This window comes from Halichoeres trimaculatus, unplaced genomic scaffold (assembly GCF_033239565.1).
Source record: "Halichoeres trimaculatus isolate MK-OKI-2021-1 unplaced genomic scaffold, fHalTri1.1 fHalTri1_scaffold_5, whole genome shotgun sequence".
NCBI lineage: Eukaryota > Metazoa > Chordata > Actinopteri > Labriformes > Labridae > Halichoeres > Halichoeres trimaculatus.
The window spans coordinates 24,995,171-25,013,304 of record NW_027437183.1 but is presented as its reverse complement, the minus strand read 5'-3'; the positions used below and the strand labels follow the sequence as shown (position 1 = coordinate 25,013,304).

Sequence of the window (18,134 nt, the reverse complement as noted above, 5' to 3'; positions counted from 1 at the left end):
GTATCCAGTAAAAAGGTGATTTGAACAAAGAAAATTTGTTCCAAAACAACTGAGATCAGGGGAAGCTTTCTCTAAATCGTAAGAATCCAAAATCCCAGGTCATCAAAAGTCCGAGAAATGTTTTCAGGAGGCTTGAGAAACTCTTATGATCTAGAGTGAAATATTTTGAGACGCAAAAGCTTTGTCCAGATCCTCATGCTGGTCTGTGATGAGTGTGGCAAGCAGAATGATTGTCCAACCACCAGGTGTGGTTATTTTTGAAGATTCAGACCCTGAAAACATTTTTGAAACAGATGGACTATTTCTGTGGCGGATATATGGAACTGTATGTCTGGCGTGTCAGGTTAGTTTGTAAAAGACACAAGGAGGGAAATAAATATTCATGGATACGTTTGGAGTCAAAGCTTGAATACAAATAAAATTTAATACCTCATAACATTAGAATTAGGACTTTTTAATACTTTTTAAGGGCCTTAATTTACCCACAATTGATTTATCAACTTTTAATACTTTTTAAGACCTGGCGGACACCCTGTAAAAATATTGTCGTCAAAATTTCGAATCACTCCAACACTTATCTTTGTTCAAATGTTTATGAAACAGCTTCCAGGCTCAGCACCATGCTTAATAACGTTAAACGAAAACTTAAAAAAACTGGATGTAAACTTGCCTTCAAAACATAAATCTGATTTCCAGAGCTTCTCCACTCAGAAAAACATTTTGCACAGCAAAGAGGCCTGCACAGCTTCTACTGCTGACTGGCTGTTATCAGGGCCATGGCTCTGCATGTAACCAATCAGATGGTACTGTGTGTGGGATAATGCTGAGACAAAGTAGTACCTGCAGGCCAAGAGGCGCCTTTTCAGTTTCAAAGTGTTTCTTATCGTCAGTCAAGGCTGATGCCTCAAAATGCTGAATATTGGCGCTGATAATCTGTGATTTGTGTTGGGATAAATACTGGAACATATGGTGTATTCATCAAAAGTAAGCAAAGCTAGCTGTTATTCCCGCTTTCATTTGTCATGCCGATCTAAGCTAACCAGCTGCTAGCCGTAGCCTCGTGCTCAGACATGAGAGAGGTCTGTGGATGATGCGTCCTCAGCACTGAGGGCTGAAAGGAAAGGAGACATATTTCTTTAAGCCTGGCTCATCCACAGGGACACAGCAGGGTTTTTCTGAGCGCAGATAGGAAATCTTATCCCATCAGCCACCTGGGTTTGAGGCTAGCAAGATGTAAATTTTGAACCAAAGAAAAATATTAGTGTAAACCAAACTGTCCAGAAAAAGTTTCGTCATTATGTTAGTTTTTTATATGATTCATCCAATGATAATCTTAAAAGCCATAAATATTAATTTCTATAGCTCCTTTGAAGATTGAACTTTAATCCAGCTCCTTTTCCACCCTCTTCCCTTTCAACACACACACACACACACACACACACAAACACATCCATTTGTCACACTCTTCAGCCAGATGCTCCTCTCCATCTGCATTAAATCTTGGAAACAAGACGTTTTTTAATAGCCAAACGGGAAAAGAGGGTTTAAAAAGGTCAGGAGATGATTATCAGTAGGACATGGCTGATGTGGGTGAGAATGGTATCTGTATTCATGCAGCACAGAAACGCCTTCTCCCATAGGACCTTCCACAGAAAAAGATTTCCTCACAGGAGCACAAAAGCAGCATCTCCCTGCCTTCATTTTTGTCTGTTTTACTTCAACCCAAGATGTCACTGTGGTAGGCAGACCTCAGGGAATTTTTTTGTCCTTTCTGCCTCAAAGATTATCCATCACCGCTGCTCTCCACCGCGTTGCCTCACACCATGCTCAACCTCAGGCATCTCCTCAACCATTGTGCTGTTCTCTTTCCAAGAGATGAGCTATTTTGATCAAACTAGGGCAGGAAAAACATTTTAGAAAACTGCTTCCCTGAAAAAAAAAACTTCACTATGCGGTATGGCTGAGATAGAGTCAGAGATCAGGGGTTTTGCTGTTGGTCCAAGCTCTGGCTGAGCCATCTCTCATATCTGGATTATAGACAGGAGACAGGTTATAATGATGGAGCAGAAGTCTCTGGCCTGAGACCAAAGGGCTGAGGTCTGTTGTGTTTGTCTCAAAGCAGACAGTTTTGGACTGCTCAGTGGAGATCTTTGATTGTGTGCCAGCTTGTTAGCTGAAACACTTTGCAACAACTTCACAGGTTTTTAAGATGGTGGAGATTTTTTCAGCCTCTCTGATTCTGACTGACAAGCAGTTTGAAAAAGAGCTTTGTTGCATGAACATAAAATCATCCTGCAAATAAAAAATGTCTTTGCGTGTGAGAAAATGACAAAAATGGGCCTGTGATAATATCTGTGCTAATCGTTGTATCTTTCGTGTCGCTCTGACTGTAGCTACATGTGTTTCTGTGCATCAGTAGCTGTGTAGGACTTGCTGAACAGGGCGAGGGGGAGAACAATGCTGCTGTTTCTAGTCTGTGTCGTAGGCCTCATTAGTGAAGCGATGAAAGGCGAGGCACTGCCCACCATTTCCTCTCTCCAATGACCCTCCCTCCCTCCTGTCTGTCCTTTTCACACTCAAACACACGTGAATTTGCTGTGTAACACTGACCTCCTCTAGAATATTGTGGGTTGAGACAGTCCTTTAAGAACCTCTGGAAACACAAGTTCCTGATCAGGAAAAGCATTTATCAGATCAGAAGCTCTGTCTCTGCTGTCCTGAACACAATAATGTGCCCTCTAACATGTTTGAAACAGAAAAGCCCCTGGTAGTGAAAATTAGAGTGAAAACCAAAACTACTGCCAATAGAAAGATAACTAAGTCAGCTAATCTTAACGTTCCTTTTATACTAAATTCTAATAATTCTGTTTTCAAATGAGCTAGGAAATTTGATGTATCAAACTTTAGTCTTTCCACTTGAGTTATCACTGTAACACGTCTCATAAACCGCATGACACCGATCTTTCACAGAGATGGTCTGATACCTCCACACGGCTGAAGTTTTTTCTTTGACATTCGACCATAAAAATAAACCACACAGTTTATCTATTCTGTCATGTCAGAGTGTGTTAAACAAGCGACTTATACAGTCCAACCAGAAAAACCCTCTCTGTTAAATGTTTTATTACACTAGCATGAAATTGATGTTACACAACATATACATATCAGTTAGTGACATCAGTTCAAGGCGCAATATTTGCTTATCATAAGTGTTAAAAGCGTTAATGCTGCATCACTTCCAGAAAGTATAAAAGCAAAAAAAAAACCTAAAAAAAACAGGAGTAACTTTAAAGCAGTTTTGTATTAAAGAACAGAAACATCAAATATAAGGCTATGTGCAAGTCAGTTTGAGAACTTTTTGCTGTTGTGTGGCTCTAACACAGCCACCTGCATGCATGCTCTTAGAAGTCTGTTTTCTGTACCTTGTCTGTTGTGCTTGAGATATTTTTTGCTTTCATTAAGGACATAAAGGGTCTGTGAGGAGTTTCTAAGGATGTGGTAACACCGGCCATCCAAACCGTGCCGTGCCTAAGCATGCTTCAGCCCTAAAGCGCGTTTGGAAAGGCCAGTGTGACCGCAACTGTGCCGTGCTTTGGCACGCTTCGGAGAGGTGGGCTTCGGCACGGTTTACTTCATGCACGAGCACAAGCACATCGACAGCTTGTGCGATCTATTATCGCCACGAGCGCATCTCTCGACAATCATTTTAAACAAAGCGGGGGTGTTAGAGGGCTGTGTCGGGCCAAAACGACTTACCATAAGCGCTGCGGGGGGGGGGGGGGGTAATCGTGTTTAAGCATGGCACGGTTTGGATGGCCAGTGTGACCGCTCCCTAAGGGTTTGGTCACTCCGTCAAACTGTACCGTGCTTAAGCACACTTCAACCCTAAAGTCCAGTTCATTTGGCCAGTGTGCCGTGCTTGAGCACGATTCATTAAAGAAAAACAAAAAAAACCTTCAAACCTGAAACACTCCCCTGATGCACAACGAAGAGGTATTTGTTACCAGCAGCTTAAATTCTAACTTTTTTTCTCAGAGTAAAAAAAACTATCATCAGTCAGATATAAAAATACACCATCTGTATTTCCTCTGTGCTCCTCCACAGCCTGCCTTAGAGGGCACAGTGCTGTGCGACCTGAGGAGTATCTGCAGTCCATTACATACACTGATACACTCTCTTATCACCAACCTGGGGAATGTGAAGCGCTCACCACATGAAGTCATCAGGACATGAGGTCAGCATTCAGCCCAAACATCAGATATTGTCTATAACTGTACCCGCGGCTCACTCCCCACTGCTGCCCCTTGCTTTCCCACTTCCTCCAACCCTCAGATTTATTTGCAGCTTTACTGCAAACCTTCAGTTTGAACAGCAGGCCTCACACTCAGGCGATGACTTGTGTGTGTGCCCCCTGGAGGAGACAGCGCCCTGCCTGACAACAGCTTCACAGCTCAGCGGCCTTCGCACTGATGACAACAGCTGTCACCGAGCCAGAGGATCAGAGCCGAGATGAGAAATTCTTCAAAGAGGGCATGAGTGTGGAAATATCACAGACACAAAGGTTAGAAGCTGCAACTTGTAGCTATGGCTTTTTATTTTCTTCAGGAGCAGAGAGTACTTTTTTAAAAAGCTACATTGAAGGTGACACATCATTGTTTTGTCTTTGCAACCTTGAGAGAGCTCTGCTTTATCCCATTCGCCACACGGAGCCTGTGTGACAGACTCAAGCTCACTCCTTGACCAGGAGGGGCCATTGTCTGCTGCCACAGGGGCCTAACACCAGCAGCTGCCATTAAGAACGTCTTTTCTCCTCAGAAAAACCTCCTCCTGATCAATGGGGCTGCTGAGCTGCCATTCTAGAGAGTCATTTCTCTGCGGGTCCAGGGGATGAGCACCTGGGCCCCATGCAGGGTGGAGAGGAGCGACGTGCTCATAGGGCGGCGTGAGGGTAATAATGAAGACATGGTCTGTACAGCGCTCCAGACGTGGAGTGCTCCATTATCAGGAGCACAGCGGCCAGGTCTGGAGTGCTCCACTGACATTGTTTAGGCCTTGGCCCCAGAGGGAGCTGGGAAAATGACTGAAGCTGGGGAATGGCCACTCATTATCGCCAGACTGGAATCAAGAATTTCCTGTTCCTGGAATTTCTTAATGGAAAGACGTGGCATTACGGGGCCAACTCACTCTGATTTGTCTCTTGATGCGGAGCAGTATAAGAAACTGCCTGAAGACAAAAAACAAACATTTAAGTCCACAGATGGATGAAAGCTTGTTGGAGACAGAAAGCAAAGGGGGGCTGCTGGCACCTTGGTTCCTGACAGGTCACTGGAGACCATTTTTGTGCCGCGTGTCATTTCCTGTCTGGTTTGGCGTCTCTAGCAGAGGCCCTTGCTCGTTTATTTTTACAGTTTCCTTTTTCTCCTTTTTTTACAAGCTAGCTTTCCCCTGTAGGGAGGGGCAGGTGGGTTAGGGGATTCAGTGCTGAGCAGAATCGTCCCTGTGTATGGCCCCGCAGACCCCACCTCCCTACTCCTCAACACACTTGCTCACAATGGGGGCTCTGTAACACCGGCCCCTAACGTACTTCTGCCTTTCCCCCCAAAACAGGAAACCGGGATCTGCAGAGCTCTTGTTTTTCTTCTAATTTCCTGCTTTGCTGCCCCTTCCCCAGATTATTGTCTTTATTTTTTGCTGGTTCCTCTCAGATTGGATATACCTAATCAAGCTTTTGTTCATGTTCTCCTGTGGAGCTGCTGTACTGCAGCCATGAAGCTTACGAAGGACATTTCTTACTGTTGTTTTAATAAAACGGCTTCAAACTGGATCATAACTGGAAACATGTTAGAGATGTTTCCATTCAAACTTTTACAGCCCCCTCCTGATCAATGACTCCTGTTACTGCACGATGATTTAAACAAACAGAGTCCAAAGATCTGCTCATGACATTATTAACCTTGGATCAAGCTGCACAGACTTGAACAGAAATAGCAATAAACCTTTTATCTGGAGTGTAAAATCTCCTGTGCTAGTTATGTGTTCCTGTAGTTTGCAGGAGGAAAAATAGACTATCACTGACTTTAGGTCGGGCTTTTAAAGCGAAGCTGGTGATGCTTGTTTTTGTATCTCTGTTTCTTTTAATGGGAGATACATTAGCATCCCCTTTCCCCCCCTTATTTCATCCAGTACTCCAGGCAAAGAAATCTTACGTTGAGGAAGTCCTCCTCACCAGTAGTTGGTGCACCTTGTTGCATTTTGACACAACAGCAAATGTGTGTCGGTAACATAGACTGTGAAAAAAAAAGGACATCGTCTTGCTCGGTTCGAAGTAAGGTCGCCACATAAACTGCTCCCCCTGGTGGCTGGCTGCAGTATAGGTAAAAAAATCCAGCTCTCCAGTCATTCCAGATGGGCTGTGTTCAAAAAATTAATACATCAGGTAGAAATGTTTCTCACATCCGATTGATGTGGTGATTTGAAGATATCATTTAGCTGTCTAGTATTTTTTTTTTTTGCATTTTTTCTGAAAATTCCCTTTTTTTTTAGTTATAAAAGGAGGTTTTACGTCACGTTCAACTATGATTGACAGCTGCTTCTTGGGTATTTATTTCGGGGGCTGTAAAATTTGTTGGGAGGTAGAGTCAAGAAGTGATTAGACTCGCGAAAGACAAAAAAAAAAATATTTTTGTCACCCGGCTCTACTCAGATTCTCCCAGAATCCCTCATCGCCTCTGCTGACCAGACTGGCTGCACAACTGCTACCAATGGCTGTGCCTGTGACGGGGGAATTTTGGCTTAAAAACTGTAAAATGGTAACTGGCGGAGCCACGCTGTTCACTCTATATACAGTCTATGGTCGAGAACTGTTTAGACAACATGACTGAACCAGAGAAATTGAACGTTAAACTGTTTTATTTTGCACTCAATTTGTTTCAGAAAATTACTGAAACTGACAGTTTTATTTTGCACTTTTGTTGATAATTTTAAATATAAATTGTAAACTCAGAGAAAGTTGTTTGTGTTTTTTGTTGGAGTTGATGGCAGAGTGAGTGTGCTGTATTTGTTCAAAATGATCTGTCACTGTTAGAATTTTTATGTATCAAAAGTACTAGTGGTACTAATGCTCAGTATCAGTGAGTACTTAAGGAGTTCTGGTACTGGTATCTGTCTGAAAAAAGTGGTATTGAACATCCCTAAGTATCAGATGATGTAGTGAACTTTATGATATCAATGTGCAGTGCAGAGAGGGTCAAGGTAAGACTTAACAGGCTCCTAAAGGATAGACACATAGAATACATAAACTTGCTTTTTTACCCCCATTTTACCATCACTGCTCCTGACAGTATGTCTAATGTTATAGTTTTACTGCACAGACATTTGTTTTACAAGCTCCAGAAGTCTCAGATGTCACATGGACATCTTTACTGAGAAGTTAGCAGAAGTAACAGAGTCGTAGGACTGAAGCAGCAGTAACAACAGCACAAGTGGGAAGGAAACTGCGACAAACGCCTTTCATTCAAATTATCAGTGAATAGTGAGCGTCATGTCCGTGATTGAGATTTCAGCCAGTAGGTGGACTACAGCATGTCGAGAGTGGGGAAGGGGGAGGAACAGAAAGAGACCCAGAGAGCTGGGAAAAAAGAGGGGAGATGCAAAAATAAAGTAGAGACACACAGACGGAAGTGGGGGGAAGTAGCTCCGGAGAAAGCTCAAGTTCCTCCACCATTGAAACCATATCAAGTTTGCAGAATGGGTGTGCGAGTGAGAGTTACCAGCATATAAAGCGTACGATTTGGTAATGGGCTTATGAGGGGGCTCACTCGCTGTTTCAATAAACCCCCAGAGCCATGACTGAGCTAGGCTTGCAATACAAACACACCCCGTTCCTTCAGTTTATCTGAAAGACACATCTGGAGTCTATCAACTCCTGCAGCACCCCCCTTTCTGTTTCCACTCTCCAGCACGCTTAACCCCTTCCTCACCCGCTCCACCCCTTCATGTCATGCTCTCTCATTAGATGACCCTAACTGGGGGCCGCTCGATGGCGTGTGCAGGGAGAAATACAAACACAAATGATATTTTTTTCTACAGTTTGTAACCTCCACAGCTGGCTGCTACAATCTGAGCCCTGTTGTACCCAGACTGGTCTAGACTGGAGGGCTCCTTGCCATGCTAACATCTCTCCACTGTTTTTACATGCTAAAGTGCTGCCCACCTCTGCTTTGTTCCCTCTGCTCAGAGTAAATTGCTTAGCCTGTGTGGAAATATTGTTAATCTCCCACCAAGAAAAACAACCTCAGATTTATTTAAGACAAACTGCAGGAGAGTGCTTTCCTTCATTCCCCCTCCCTCCTTCTTCCTCTCTTTCCCTCTTTCTCCCTCTCAGCAGCCATCATACCATCTTTAGCCATCTCGGCTCCATTTCCCCTGTGTCAGATGGTAAAGTTGTTTAAGTTGGACTATTTCCTAACCCCAGCTGCTCAGAATGGCAGCGGCGTTTTCAAGGTTGGTTTCATTGAGGCTCAGGCAAAAGCTGAGTGGTCTGTTTCCCCCCTGGTGTTTTGCAAAACAGATATTATCAGGTCAAAAAGTAATGAATTGGCCTTGGCTTTCTCAACCATAATGTGATGATAGTATATACGTTTTCTATCACGCAGACATTTTCCTAAACATGTTCACATTCTCTCGCCCTGTGTGAGTTATTAGGAACAGGTTGTGAAGCACAAGAAGCTCCAAAAGTCCTGCTCTTAAAGGAAGATTTTAAGGATGATTTTGCATTGCACACTGTTTGTATTTAGTGAGACAAAGAGGTGATTCATACATGCAGACATGTTCTGCTACCTCTTTTGGATAGTTTTTTCTTTTAGTGTTTTAACCTGTTTAACCATCAATGCTTGTGCAGCAAGTAGGGGCATGACATAGACTGTATGTAGAATGGACAACGTGGCTCCATCATTTATAATTGTACAGATTCCCTTCAGTTGGGGTGCCAGACTAAACCGATCTGACCCCAAAGGTGGAGCTTCAACACTGCAGTCCCTTGATTGGTCGAAAGAATCGTCACTTACTGTGCGACAGCTGCTGTATTACCCCTTGTGGCACACAGCCTTCTCTTAAGCAAGGCTTGATTGTGCTTTGTAACAAAGAGGGTGACAAAGATAAACTTTTTTTTTCTTTCAAGAGTCTAATCTTTTTTTTTGCCCTCCCTCCTGATGTACTTTACTAATTAAGTAATATACTTATTTGCTACACATGGACAGCAACTGTCAACCATAGTTAAACTTAACGTAAAACCTCATTTTAACGTCTTATAAGTTAAAAAACAGAAACTTTTCTGAACAAAAGAGGATTTGAACATAATACAGCCCAATAATATCTTCATATCACCACAGCAAATGGGTGCGAGAAACATTTCTATTTATTTTTTAAAGGTCCCATATTCTGCTCCTTTTCTGCAGTTTAATATGGATCATTGATGTCTTCATTAAATGGTAGTAACATGTTTTGGTCCAAAAAGCCAATAAATCAAGCACAGCAGCATTGTTTCCAGGCTCTCATAGCCCCTCTGTTCAGAACGCTCTGATTTAGTGGGCGTGGCCTTCATATGTAAATGAGCCACCACTGATACCGCCCTGCTCTTACATGTCACTGAGAGCAGCGCCACGAGCTCCGAGTGCACAATGTTTAGAAAACAGCAAAGCTTGTTTACTGTAACATTACAGGCTAAAACAACAGGCTGACCGCAGCTAAAGTTAGCATCCCGAAGCTAACACAGAGACAGGGGGGACACTGAGGAAAAGCTCTTACATCTGCTCCACAGCACACAGCATTTAAAATACTCACATTTCCAGGGTCCGTGGTTTGTTGGTGGATGGTTGGTAATGTGCCTGGATTCAGGACCAGTCTATTCGCTAGCCCTCTGTTGTACTGTCCAAAGTTGGAAAAGCAGTCGGCCGTGAAGTGACTAGCACACACATGCACATTTTTACTGAGTGTAGCTGGCACATTTCCTTGATAAATGACCTCTAGCCACTTAGTCTTGTCTTCTCGCGAGATGAGAAGCTTTTGCATGAAACTATCTGACTGTTTACAGCCAAAAACAGAGTAGTGATGGCGCTTCAACTTTAGCAGTCTCCTCCCCGCTGCTCGAGAGATTTCTCTTCAGCAGTGGGGAGGGGAGTGGGCGAGGAGGGGGTTCGGGGGTATCTGCTCCGGTGGACCAATCAGGTCAGACTTGCTCCTGATTGGTCAAAAAAGGGAATCGCTGACATCGGCAAATCCCCAAAATCCAAACAGGTCATTTTCGGTCAGGATTTTACATTCACAAGCACTACTAAATACAGGTTTTGTCGTTTAAGATCACAGTTTGTGGGCTGGGAGAAAAGCCAAAGACCCACAAATTTCACTGAAAGACTTAAAGTGATTTTTGCATAATATGGCACCTTTAAGTTTAACCACAGCTCATCTGGACTGACTGGGGAGCCGAATTTGTTGACCTTTACTGCAGCCAGTCACCAGGGGGAGCAGTTTTTTTGGTGACCTCACATTGAGCTGAAGAAGATGCCATTATTATTTTTTAGTCAATGGTGCATACTTGTGCTGGAAAAACACAGTTTGCTCATATTCACTTTGATGGGTCGATACTGTTATTTGTCCAGGTCAGGACACACTTTAACAGAGAGGACCTGTTGACTTCTGGATGCTCGTTGATTAGAGTATTGTATCATTGCATTGACGAGCATACACCTGAACGCAAAACCTTATTTGATGCCGTATCAGAGGCACAGCTCTCATGTCCCAGGTACTGTAGGGATCATTTCAGGCCCTCTTGTTGACAAAGTCTATCACCCTGCCAACACCTTGAGCCTCAAACCACAAGCCTCACTCCTGCCTTCAGACCTGTCCACTGCGAGCCCCCGCTGCTCCCTCATCCATCAGCATCACCGCCCTCTGCTCTCCCCTCTCTGCTCCACGCTCCCTCTCTCCCTGTAGGGTGAGCAGACCTGGTAATGAGGGCCCCTTGTGCCCTGCTTGCCTGCTTGCCTGCCTGCCTGTCCCGTGTCCCATGGTGCAGTGGGGCCCAGTTGGACAAGAGCCAGACTGCCTCAGCCCTCTTTGCTCATTATTCTCATTACCTCGCCTCAAATCAGCACAGGACAGGCTGCTGGGATCTGTCCACAACTCATAAAGGTCCTGGCTCGTTAGCGGGGCTGCCAGCGTCCACTCCCATCAGAAAGGGCAAGAACAGAGGTGGAGGTACTCAAATAGGTGCACCAGTCTAAGATCCAAGGCCTAACGCTGTGCTTGAAGGTGTCTCCTTTTGCATTAAGCCAGGTATGATTCAGCTGGTGTTCCAACCCCAAAGAGCTGGAGCAAAGTGAGCGATTCCAAGATCTAAATGTAGCTGTTGGAGGGCAAAGCCTGTTTAAACGGGCTGCAAAAACACAGTAGTCCAGTAAGAGGGCAAAACAAACAAGGCTAAATTGCTCCTCTGCACTTGGGTGGTTTGGCAGGTTATGAAGGCAACAGTGGCTTTGAGGAGGTTTGTCCCAATGAAAGGGCTAACTGTGTAGATCTCTGCACTGTCTGGCTCAGGCCAGGAGGAGGGTGGGAGCCGTATTCTCCCCAAACAACAGCAGATCAGACTACATTCAGCACTAAAGAGATGTCTGAGGGTGTGAGTGTGTGTCTGCTGAGAGAGTTACCAGACCTGGAAGTGGCGAGACAAGACGCAAAGGTCCCTATACTAGGAAACACACTGAGAGTAACAGAGCACAGGCAGGACGACGGACCGACTAACGGACAAGGAGTGAGAGTGTGTGCAGCCAGGGAGCAGTGTTTATCCTCAGCACATAGGGGAAGAAATGCAGTGTAATTCCCTGATGTGTGTTTACTCAGCCCTAGTGGGCCGGCCTTTGATTATAGCGCTGACCACAGAATATGAGTAACTGCTCACTACTGCTGCAAATGACAAGCACATGTAGACGACACACTGGAAACAATGAGAGGACCTGGAGAGCAATGGTGGGCTGACGAGACAGAGCAAAACTGAAATCACATCGCAACAGAGGCAAAAACTCCAAAACTTTACTTGTAAACTCAATTCTGTTTTCACTCCCTTCAAACTCTTCCTTCACTGTGAATTTCAATTTGCTTTTTTTTTTTTACATCAGACAGGAATTTAACCATGAGCTCAGATGTAATTATAAGCTGTGTAAGGCTCAATTAAAGGTTGGAGACGTCAGAATGAGCGAGCAGACCTCCACCGCTGTGTGTCAGAGAGCCAGCAGAGGTTGAGGCAGAGGAGTGAAATGAGGTCTGGATGATTTACGTTATGTCCCGTCCTTACAACAGACGCCCACATCCCTCTGTGTGTGTGTGTGGAGCGAATTACTCTGTGTGTGTGTGTGTGTGTGTGTGTGTGTTGTCTACTTTTTCTGTTTTTCCCAGGTCTTTTGGTTATGAAACTCTTGAAAAGCTCCACCCTATTGCCCCCTGCTAGTTTTATCACTGCTCCAGCTACAAGGGCAAGTTAGTGGGTGAGCTCAGGTTACCCGACCCACCGACCCCACGGCGCTACAGGGGGCCTTGTCCGCACTTAGAAAAACAAGCAACAGCGGGTCATTTTACATCAAAAACTTTAACCTAGAGATCTACTTTAGCTTTGTTCTCTTCATAATAGTTTTATTCACAGGCTCTTAGTTTGATGTCTTCTTGTAAAAAGCTCAGTGAGACTCTAAGAAACAAAAAAGTTCAGGTGAGAACCGGGGATGATAGAATTATCCACCCAGGGTGTTCACATACCAGACATACAAAGAGCAATTCAGCAAATTTAGCCTTTGTTCTCGAGCGGCTCATCTGGTGTCAGCTCCAGCAGGTAGCTACTAACAAGCTAACAACTGCAGCAAATTACCATATATTCTCTCTTTTGGCATTTTTAAACGCTTGTTAGCTTCATGGGTGGCAGCTAGGAGTGGCATGTGGAACCAATATACCTTCAAAATACCCATCTCCCCCTCTCCGACAAAATAAGTATGTGTATCTGCCTACAGTATCCAGACTGAAGCCGCCCCATATGGGTTGTAAGCTACCAGGATGCTAATAAAGCTTTACTGGCATGCTCTGTAAAACTGAACACCTTCTGGTGGGAAAAACACACACTAGATGTAATTCTCACATCTGAACATTGAAAGAGTCAGGGGCTGTAGCCAGAAGGTGCTAAAAGCTAGTTTTGACTTTAAGTGCTATTATTTTGTTGACCAGAAAGTATTTCATGCTTAACTTTCACAACATGCTGCTAGCAATCAATATCTCGTTTGATAACATTTAAACGTGATATCAGTCAAAAGTGACAGAGACTTGTTTGGACCCCATACAGACTAACATTAGCATGCTAGCAACAATACTGATACAAATGTGTTGATGCTTACCAAATTTACCATCCTGGCTAACATTAGCTAACTACCACTAACTATAGATTAATATAAAAATGGGAAAAATACATTTGAGACAAAATAAAAAATTATAGATGCTATGAAGAGGGTCTGTTTTAATTGGACTGCCTCGCCACCTTCTAGTCTGGCATCTCATGCACACTGTCATAAAGATGTGACCTTTAACCTGGTGTGTGTTTGTTTTGGAACAATTTTTCTATGTTCAAGACAACTTTTTACCCGATACAACGCCCTTAGGTAAGCTTGAAAGAATAAATGAAACTAAAGGCAGGTTAATTGACATTCCTATTCCCACAACAAATAACAGTTATTTGAGGCCAACTTGCATAAAATACATACGGATGGCTACTAAACTACTGTACAAACTGAGTTTGTTGTCACATTAGCCTACGGATATGTTGGGCTGCAAGCGATATATATAGCCCGCGCCTCACAAAATTACAACTCTGCTTGTTGTCATGTCTCAAACAACAGCGCTACGTAACTGTATTGATAAATACCTTATCTCATTGCGTTGTTTCCAGTAAAAAGGTGATTTGAACAAAGAAAATTTGTTCCAAAACAACTGAGATCAGAGGAAGCTTTCTATAAATCGTAAGAATCTAAAATCCCAGGTCATCAAAAGTCAGAGAAATTTTCTCAGGAGGCTTGAGAAACTCTTGTGATCTGGAGTGAAATATTTTGAGACGCTAAAGCTTTTTCTAGATCCTCACGCTGGTCTGTGATGAGTGTGACGAGCAGAAAGATCGTCCAATCACCAGGTGTGGTTATTTTTGAAGATTCAGACCCTAAAAACATTTCCAAATCAGATGGACTATTTCCATGGTGGATATATGGAACTGTCTGTCTGGCGTGTCAGATAAGTTTATAACATTCGCAAGGAGGAAAATAAATATCCATGGATACTTTTGGAGTCAAAGCTTGAATATCAGTGAAATTTAATACCTCATAACATTATGATTAAGACTTTTTAATACTTTTTAAAGGCCTTAATTTTCCCACAGTTGATTTATCAACTTTTAATACTTTTTAAGACCCGGTGGACACCCTGTTTGAAATATGACATCAAGCAAACTTTATCTGTTTGTACAGCAGTTCAGTCGCCATCCATATGTAGTGCTACTGACAGCTGGGAGACGTGTCCATAATGTATAATGTTAGTGAATCTTGGTTATATCCTGCCATTCATTTGGATTACAATCAGACATGTATCTAGAAGGGAGACGTTTTTGAAGATCACTTAGAAACTCTTTACAACTCCTTTAATGTGCATATAGGACTGATGGGTTCTCATAAATCATCCTTATTATGATTCATCCTCTAGGGGACAATGGTTGTGCCAGCTGTCATAGCAGTCAATCCTTTAGCTGTTGAGTTACAAAAATCTCTTAGATTTCATTTTAAAGTGCTGCTAAATGAATGTCAGGGCACCACCATATCATTCAGGAATAGCCATTAAATTTTATTCCCCTCTATATAATCTTGTCTATCACCTGTCTAACACTCCATTTAGAGAGATAACACTGCTACTATGAAAATCTGCTCTGACTGGAGAGCACAGGCGAAGCTGCCAACAAGCACCTCCTTCCAGAGATCTTTCTTATCTTGTCCAGTGGTGTAAGGCTTAACTGATAATACAGGGCTGAAGTGTAATTATGTGAACTCTTCAACATAATTCTGTGATAGCCAGTCTGAGTGTATCATCCTCCCTGCTGGACCAAAGCCCATTACTCAATAGAGGTACACAGTGTTACTCAGATCCCAGCGATATCCAGTCTGTGTTTCTATACTGATGCTCAAAGGTGAGCTAGAATAACAGGACAGGAATGCATACATCATGCATTTAAATAATCATAACAGAGTAAAACCAAAATGATAAGTTAGGATAACTACTCACAGTTTCTCCAAAGAAAAAAGTCCACTGAAGGATCCATTTTTTAGGACTCTGATCTTGTTGTGACTCAGTATCCTAAAGAAAGAAACACCACAGCATTTTAGAAACATTTCAGGAGCAACAAAATGAAGCAAATGATGATACATACAACATCAGCTATGCCCAATTACTATGCTGGACATCAGCTTCAGTGCTAAGGATGGGTGCAGGTCAGATCAAATGCAGATTGTTAAGATCACAAGGAAAAGATGAGAGCCAACTGAAAGGTCCACTTGCAGCGCGGTCAGGAGATTAGCCTGACCAGAAATGTTAGCTCAAGATGTTTCCAATTAATGCTAAAAGACGGGATAGGACATCAAGATTAGGACGGAAACTGTAATCTTGATAACCATTTCGCATACATTTTAACATCAAAAGGATGTCTCTCCACATCAAACGAATGGTGGCACAGGCTATGTTAATTAGCCCCTTCCTTGCTGGACTCTTATCCAACCAGAGAACAAACTGAAAGTGAGTTCGCCTGACAGGTATCATGGGAAATTGTTATTCCCAGTAACACTTCTAAAGGGCCACAGACTCTACAATGAACTTTAAGACAAAGAATGGTGCTTTTTTGTTGTTGTTGTTTAGATTTTTTGGTGTGGGGTGATCCTTACTGACCGTCTTTTGTAAAAGCCTTTGTGTGCTTAGCGTAGCTTAGCTTAGCTTGGCCTATATAAGTAAAAAGATTCCTGTTAGGCCCCATAAAAAAACACCAGAAGAAATACATTTGACATGTTAACAGGATGGTTCAAATACATTTTAGCTCCTTTAAAGGTAGGGTCAGCAGGATTTTGCTAAAAAATAAAATGTTAACTTTTACAGGAATAATCCTGCTCAATTGACATTTCTGCCTCTATACATGTGTGTCAGTTTCTGTGTCTACCTTAACCTTTCCTCAGCCTGTAGGTTGATGTTTTGGTTGCTTAGGGAGATTTCTGGGAGAGTAAGCGGGGTTACCTCAGCCAATGACAGCGCAGCCAGTGAGCAAGTGACTTTATGAGTTTAAGAAGCAATCTTGGGAAGCTACGCTAGTGGACGTAGCGCGGAGAAAGAAAAACCCAACCAAAGTGAGACGAAATGCCAAACAGATAATGATTTTTCCTAAATGAGGTGAAGCGTGGCTCAACTTTCACTCTTCACACTTGCGAGCACTTGGAGAGCAGCTCAGGGCTAGTGAATGTGTTCACGTAGCAACTGTCAAGAGGCTGCGGGTGTGTGCTGCTGCTGGCACTGAGCCAGGGAGGAGGAGCCCAGTTTTAATGTCATGTGAACTAACAAGTGACAAAAATTCCTTCACACCCTACCTTGAAAGATACACATTAGTTTGCATAAATAGAATTTAGTTCACAGATAGGTGGGTGTGCTGAAGCTATTGGACAGAAAACTAAAACCCCTCCTAAACTCTGACTCTGTAAGGTTTTAAGTAAACTAGGCTTATAGATTTGTTTTTGCACTTGTCTATTGTTTGCCTTAAAGATGTCTCTTCTAATTCAAATTGTTCACATTACAGAGTCACATTAAACATGCTAAGATTAGGTGAAAGATTACAGTCTGTATGCCTTTTGCTAATGTTAACTTGCAAAAGCTAGCAGCTCCTAGCCTACAGAAGCAGTGCGTCATTGTGTCTTAATGATGTTAAATGAATCTGCTTTATAAATTTGTGCCAGTGCTGCAGTTCTGCTGACAGCTGAAGTATCCTGACTATTTTACTGACCCTGATTTAGAAAGTTATCTGTTAATGCTATAGAAGCAAATACAGACTCTTGCTCTTTCTTTTGGCATCATCGTTGTTTGTCCCTCCACAATCACAATTCTCTTAAATCACAACTGTACAGGAAGTGTATGGCTCTTCCTGAAAAACACCCTTTTTACATCAGTTGAGATGTCTTTGGAGGAAGTGGCGTAGTTTTATTATATCTTGCAAATGACGAGGTAGATCATGATGGATGGCTGGTTAAGTACAAGGCACAAAGCTTTGGTTTGAGGAAGCAGTAATTGGATTGTGTAATTTGGGTTAAATTTAGGCTAATATGACAAAAGTAGAGTTTGAATCTGATTTAATTTTTCCTCATAATATTTAAAACCCATGCATCTTGTGTCAAGGTTAACCCTTTTAATACCGTATATCCCGTTTTTATCCCTTCGGTTTTCTGTGAAGGACTTTAATATGAGGAGACAAGAGTCAGTGTTTCTACAAAGCTGCGATCAGAGCTGTGACTCAACAGACCCACGTCCCCTCAGCAGGAGCTCACGGTGCAGCAGGTTTGAGGCCACGCTCTGGCGACAGCTCGCCATCATTAACCCACCCTTCAGCTTCACATCATCCTTGCTGCTACCACATGGTGCTTAATGGGCTGTGGGCAACATCAAGTATGTTCTTAATCGAGAGAGTGGAGCTGTGTGAGCGTCTTTAAAAGTGGGAGCGGACTGCAAACGCTCTGTGAAATTTACAGATTCAGCAGTAGCAGCAGTCCCTCCACCCTACCCCACCCCCCTGTTTCCTGCCACATCAATAAAAATACCGCCTTCAGCTCTGCACCTTCCAACTTAGTTAATAAGCAGATTCAAATATCCACGGTCTGTAGACAGAGAGAAATCTGGCTTGTTTGTTTCACTTATTTCACCAGCATTAACACAATGAGGACAGAGATGTTTGTTCAGAAAGCCACAAAATATAAAGGTAACAGAAAAGAAATCAGTTTCTCCTCCTTCAACGTCTCGCAACAATCATCTTCTACAATCAGAAA

At 43.0% G+C, this 18,134-nt stretch overlaps 1 protein-coding gene across 2 annotated transcripts in view; it reads right to left on the bottom strand.

Annotated features, from left to right (window-relative positions):
• Positions 1 to 18,134, bottom strand: part of adgra2 (adhesion G protein-coupled receptor A2) — a 53,127-nt gene that overhangs the window by 11,124 nt on the left and 23,869 nt on the right. For both annotated transcript variants that reach the window (XM_074671231.1, XM_074671233.1), the window contains exon 2: positions 15,349 to 15,420. In XM_074671231.1, coding sequence (XP_074527332.1) covers positions 15,349 to 15,420 — 72 coding nt within the window. The remainder of the gene's footprint in view (positions 1 to 15,348; positions 15,421 to 18,134) is intronic.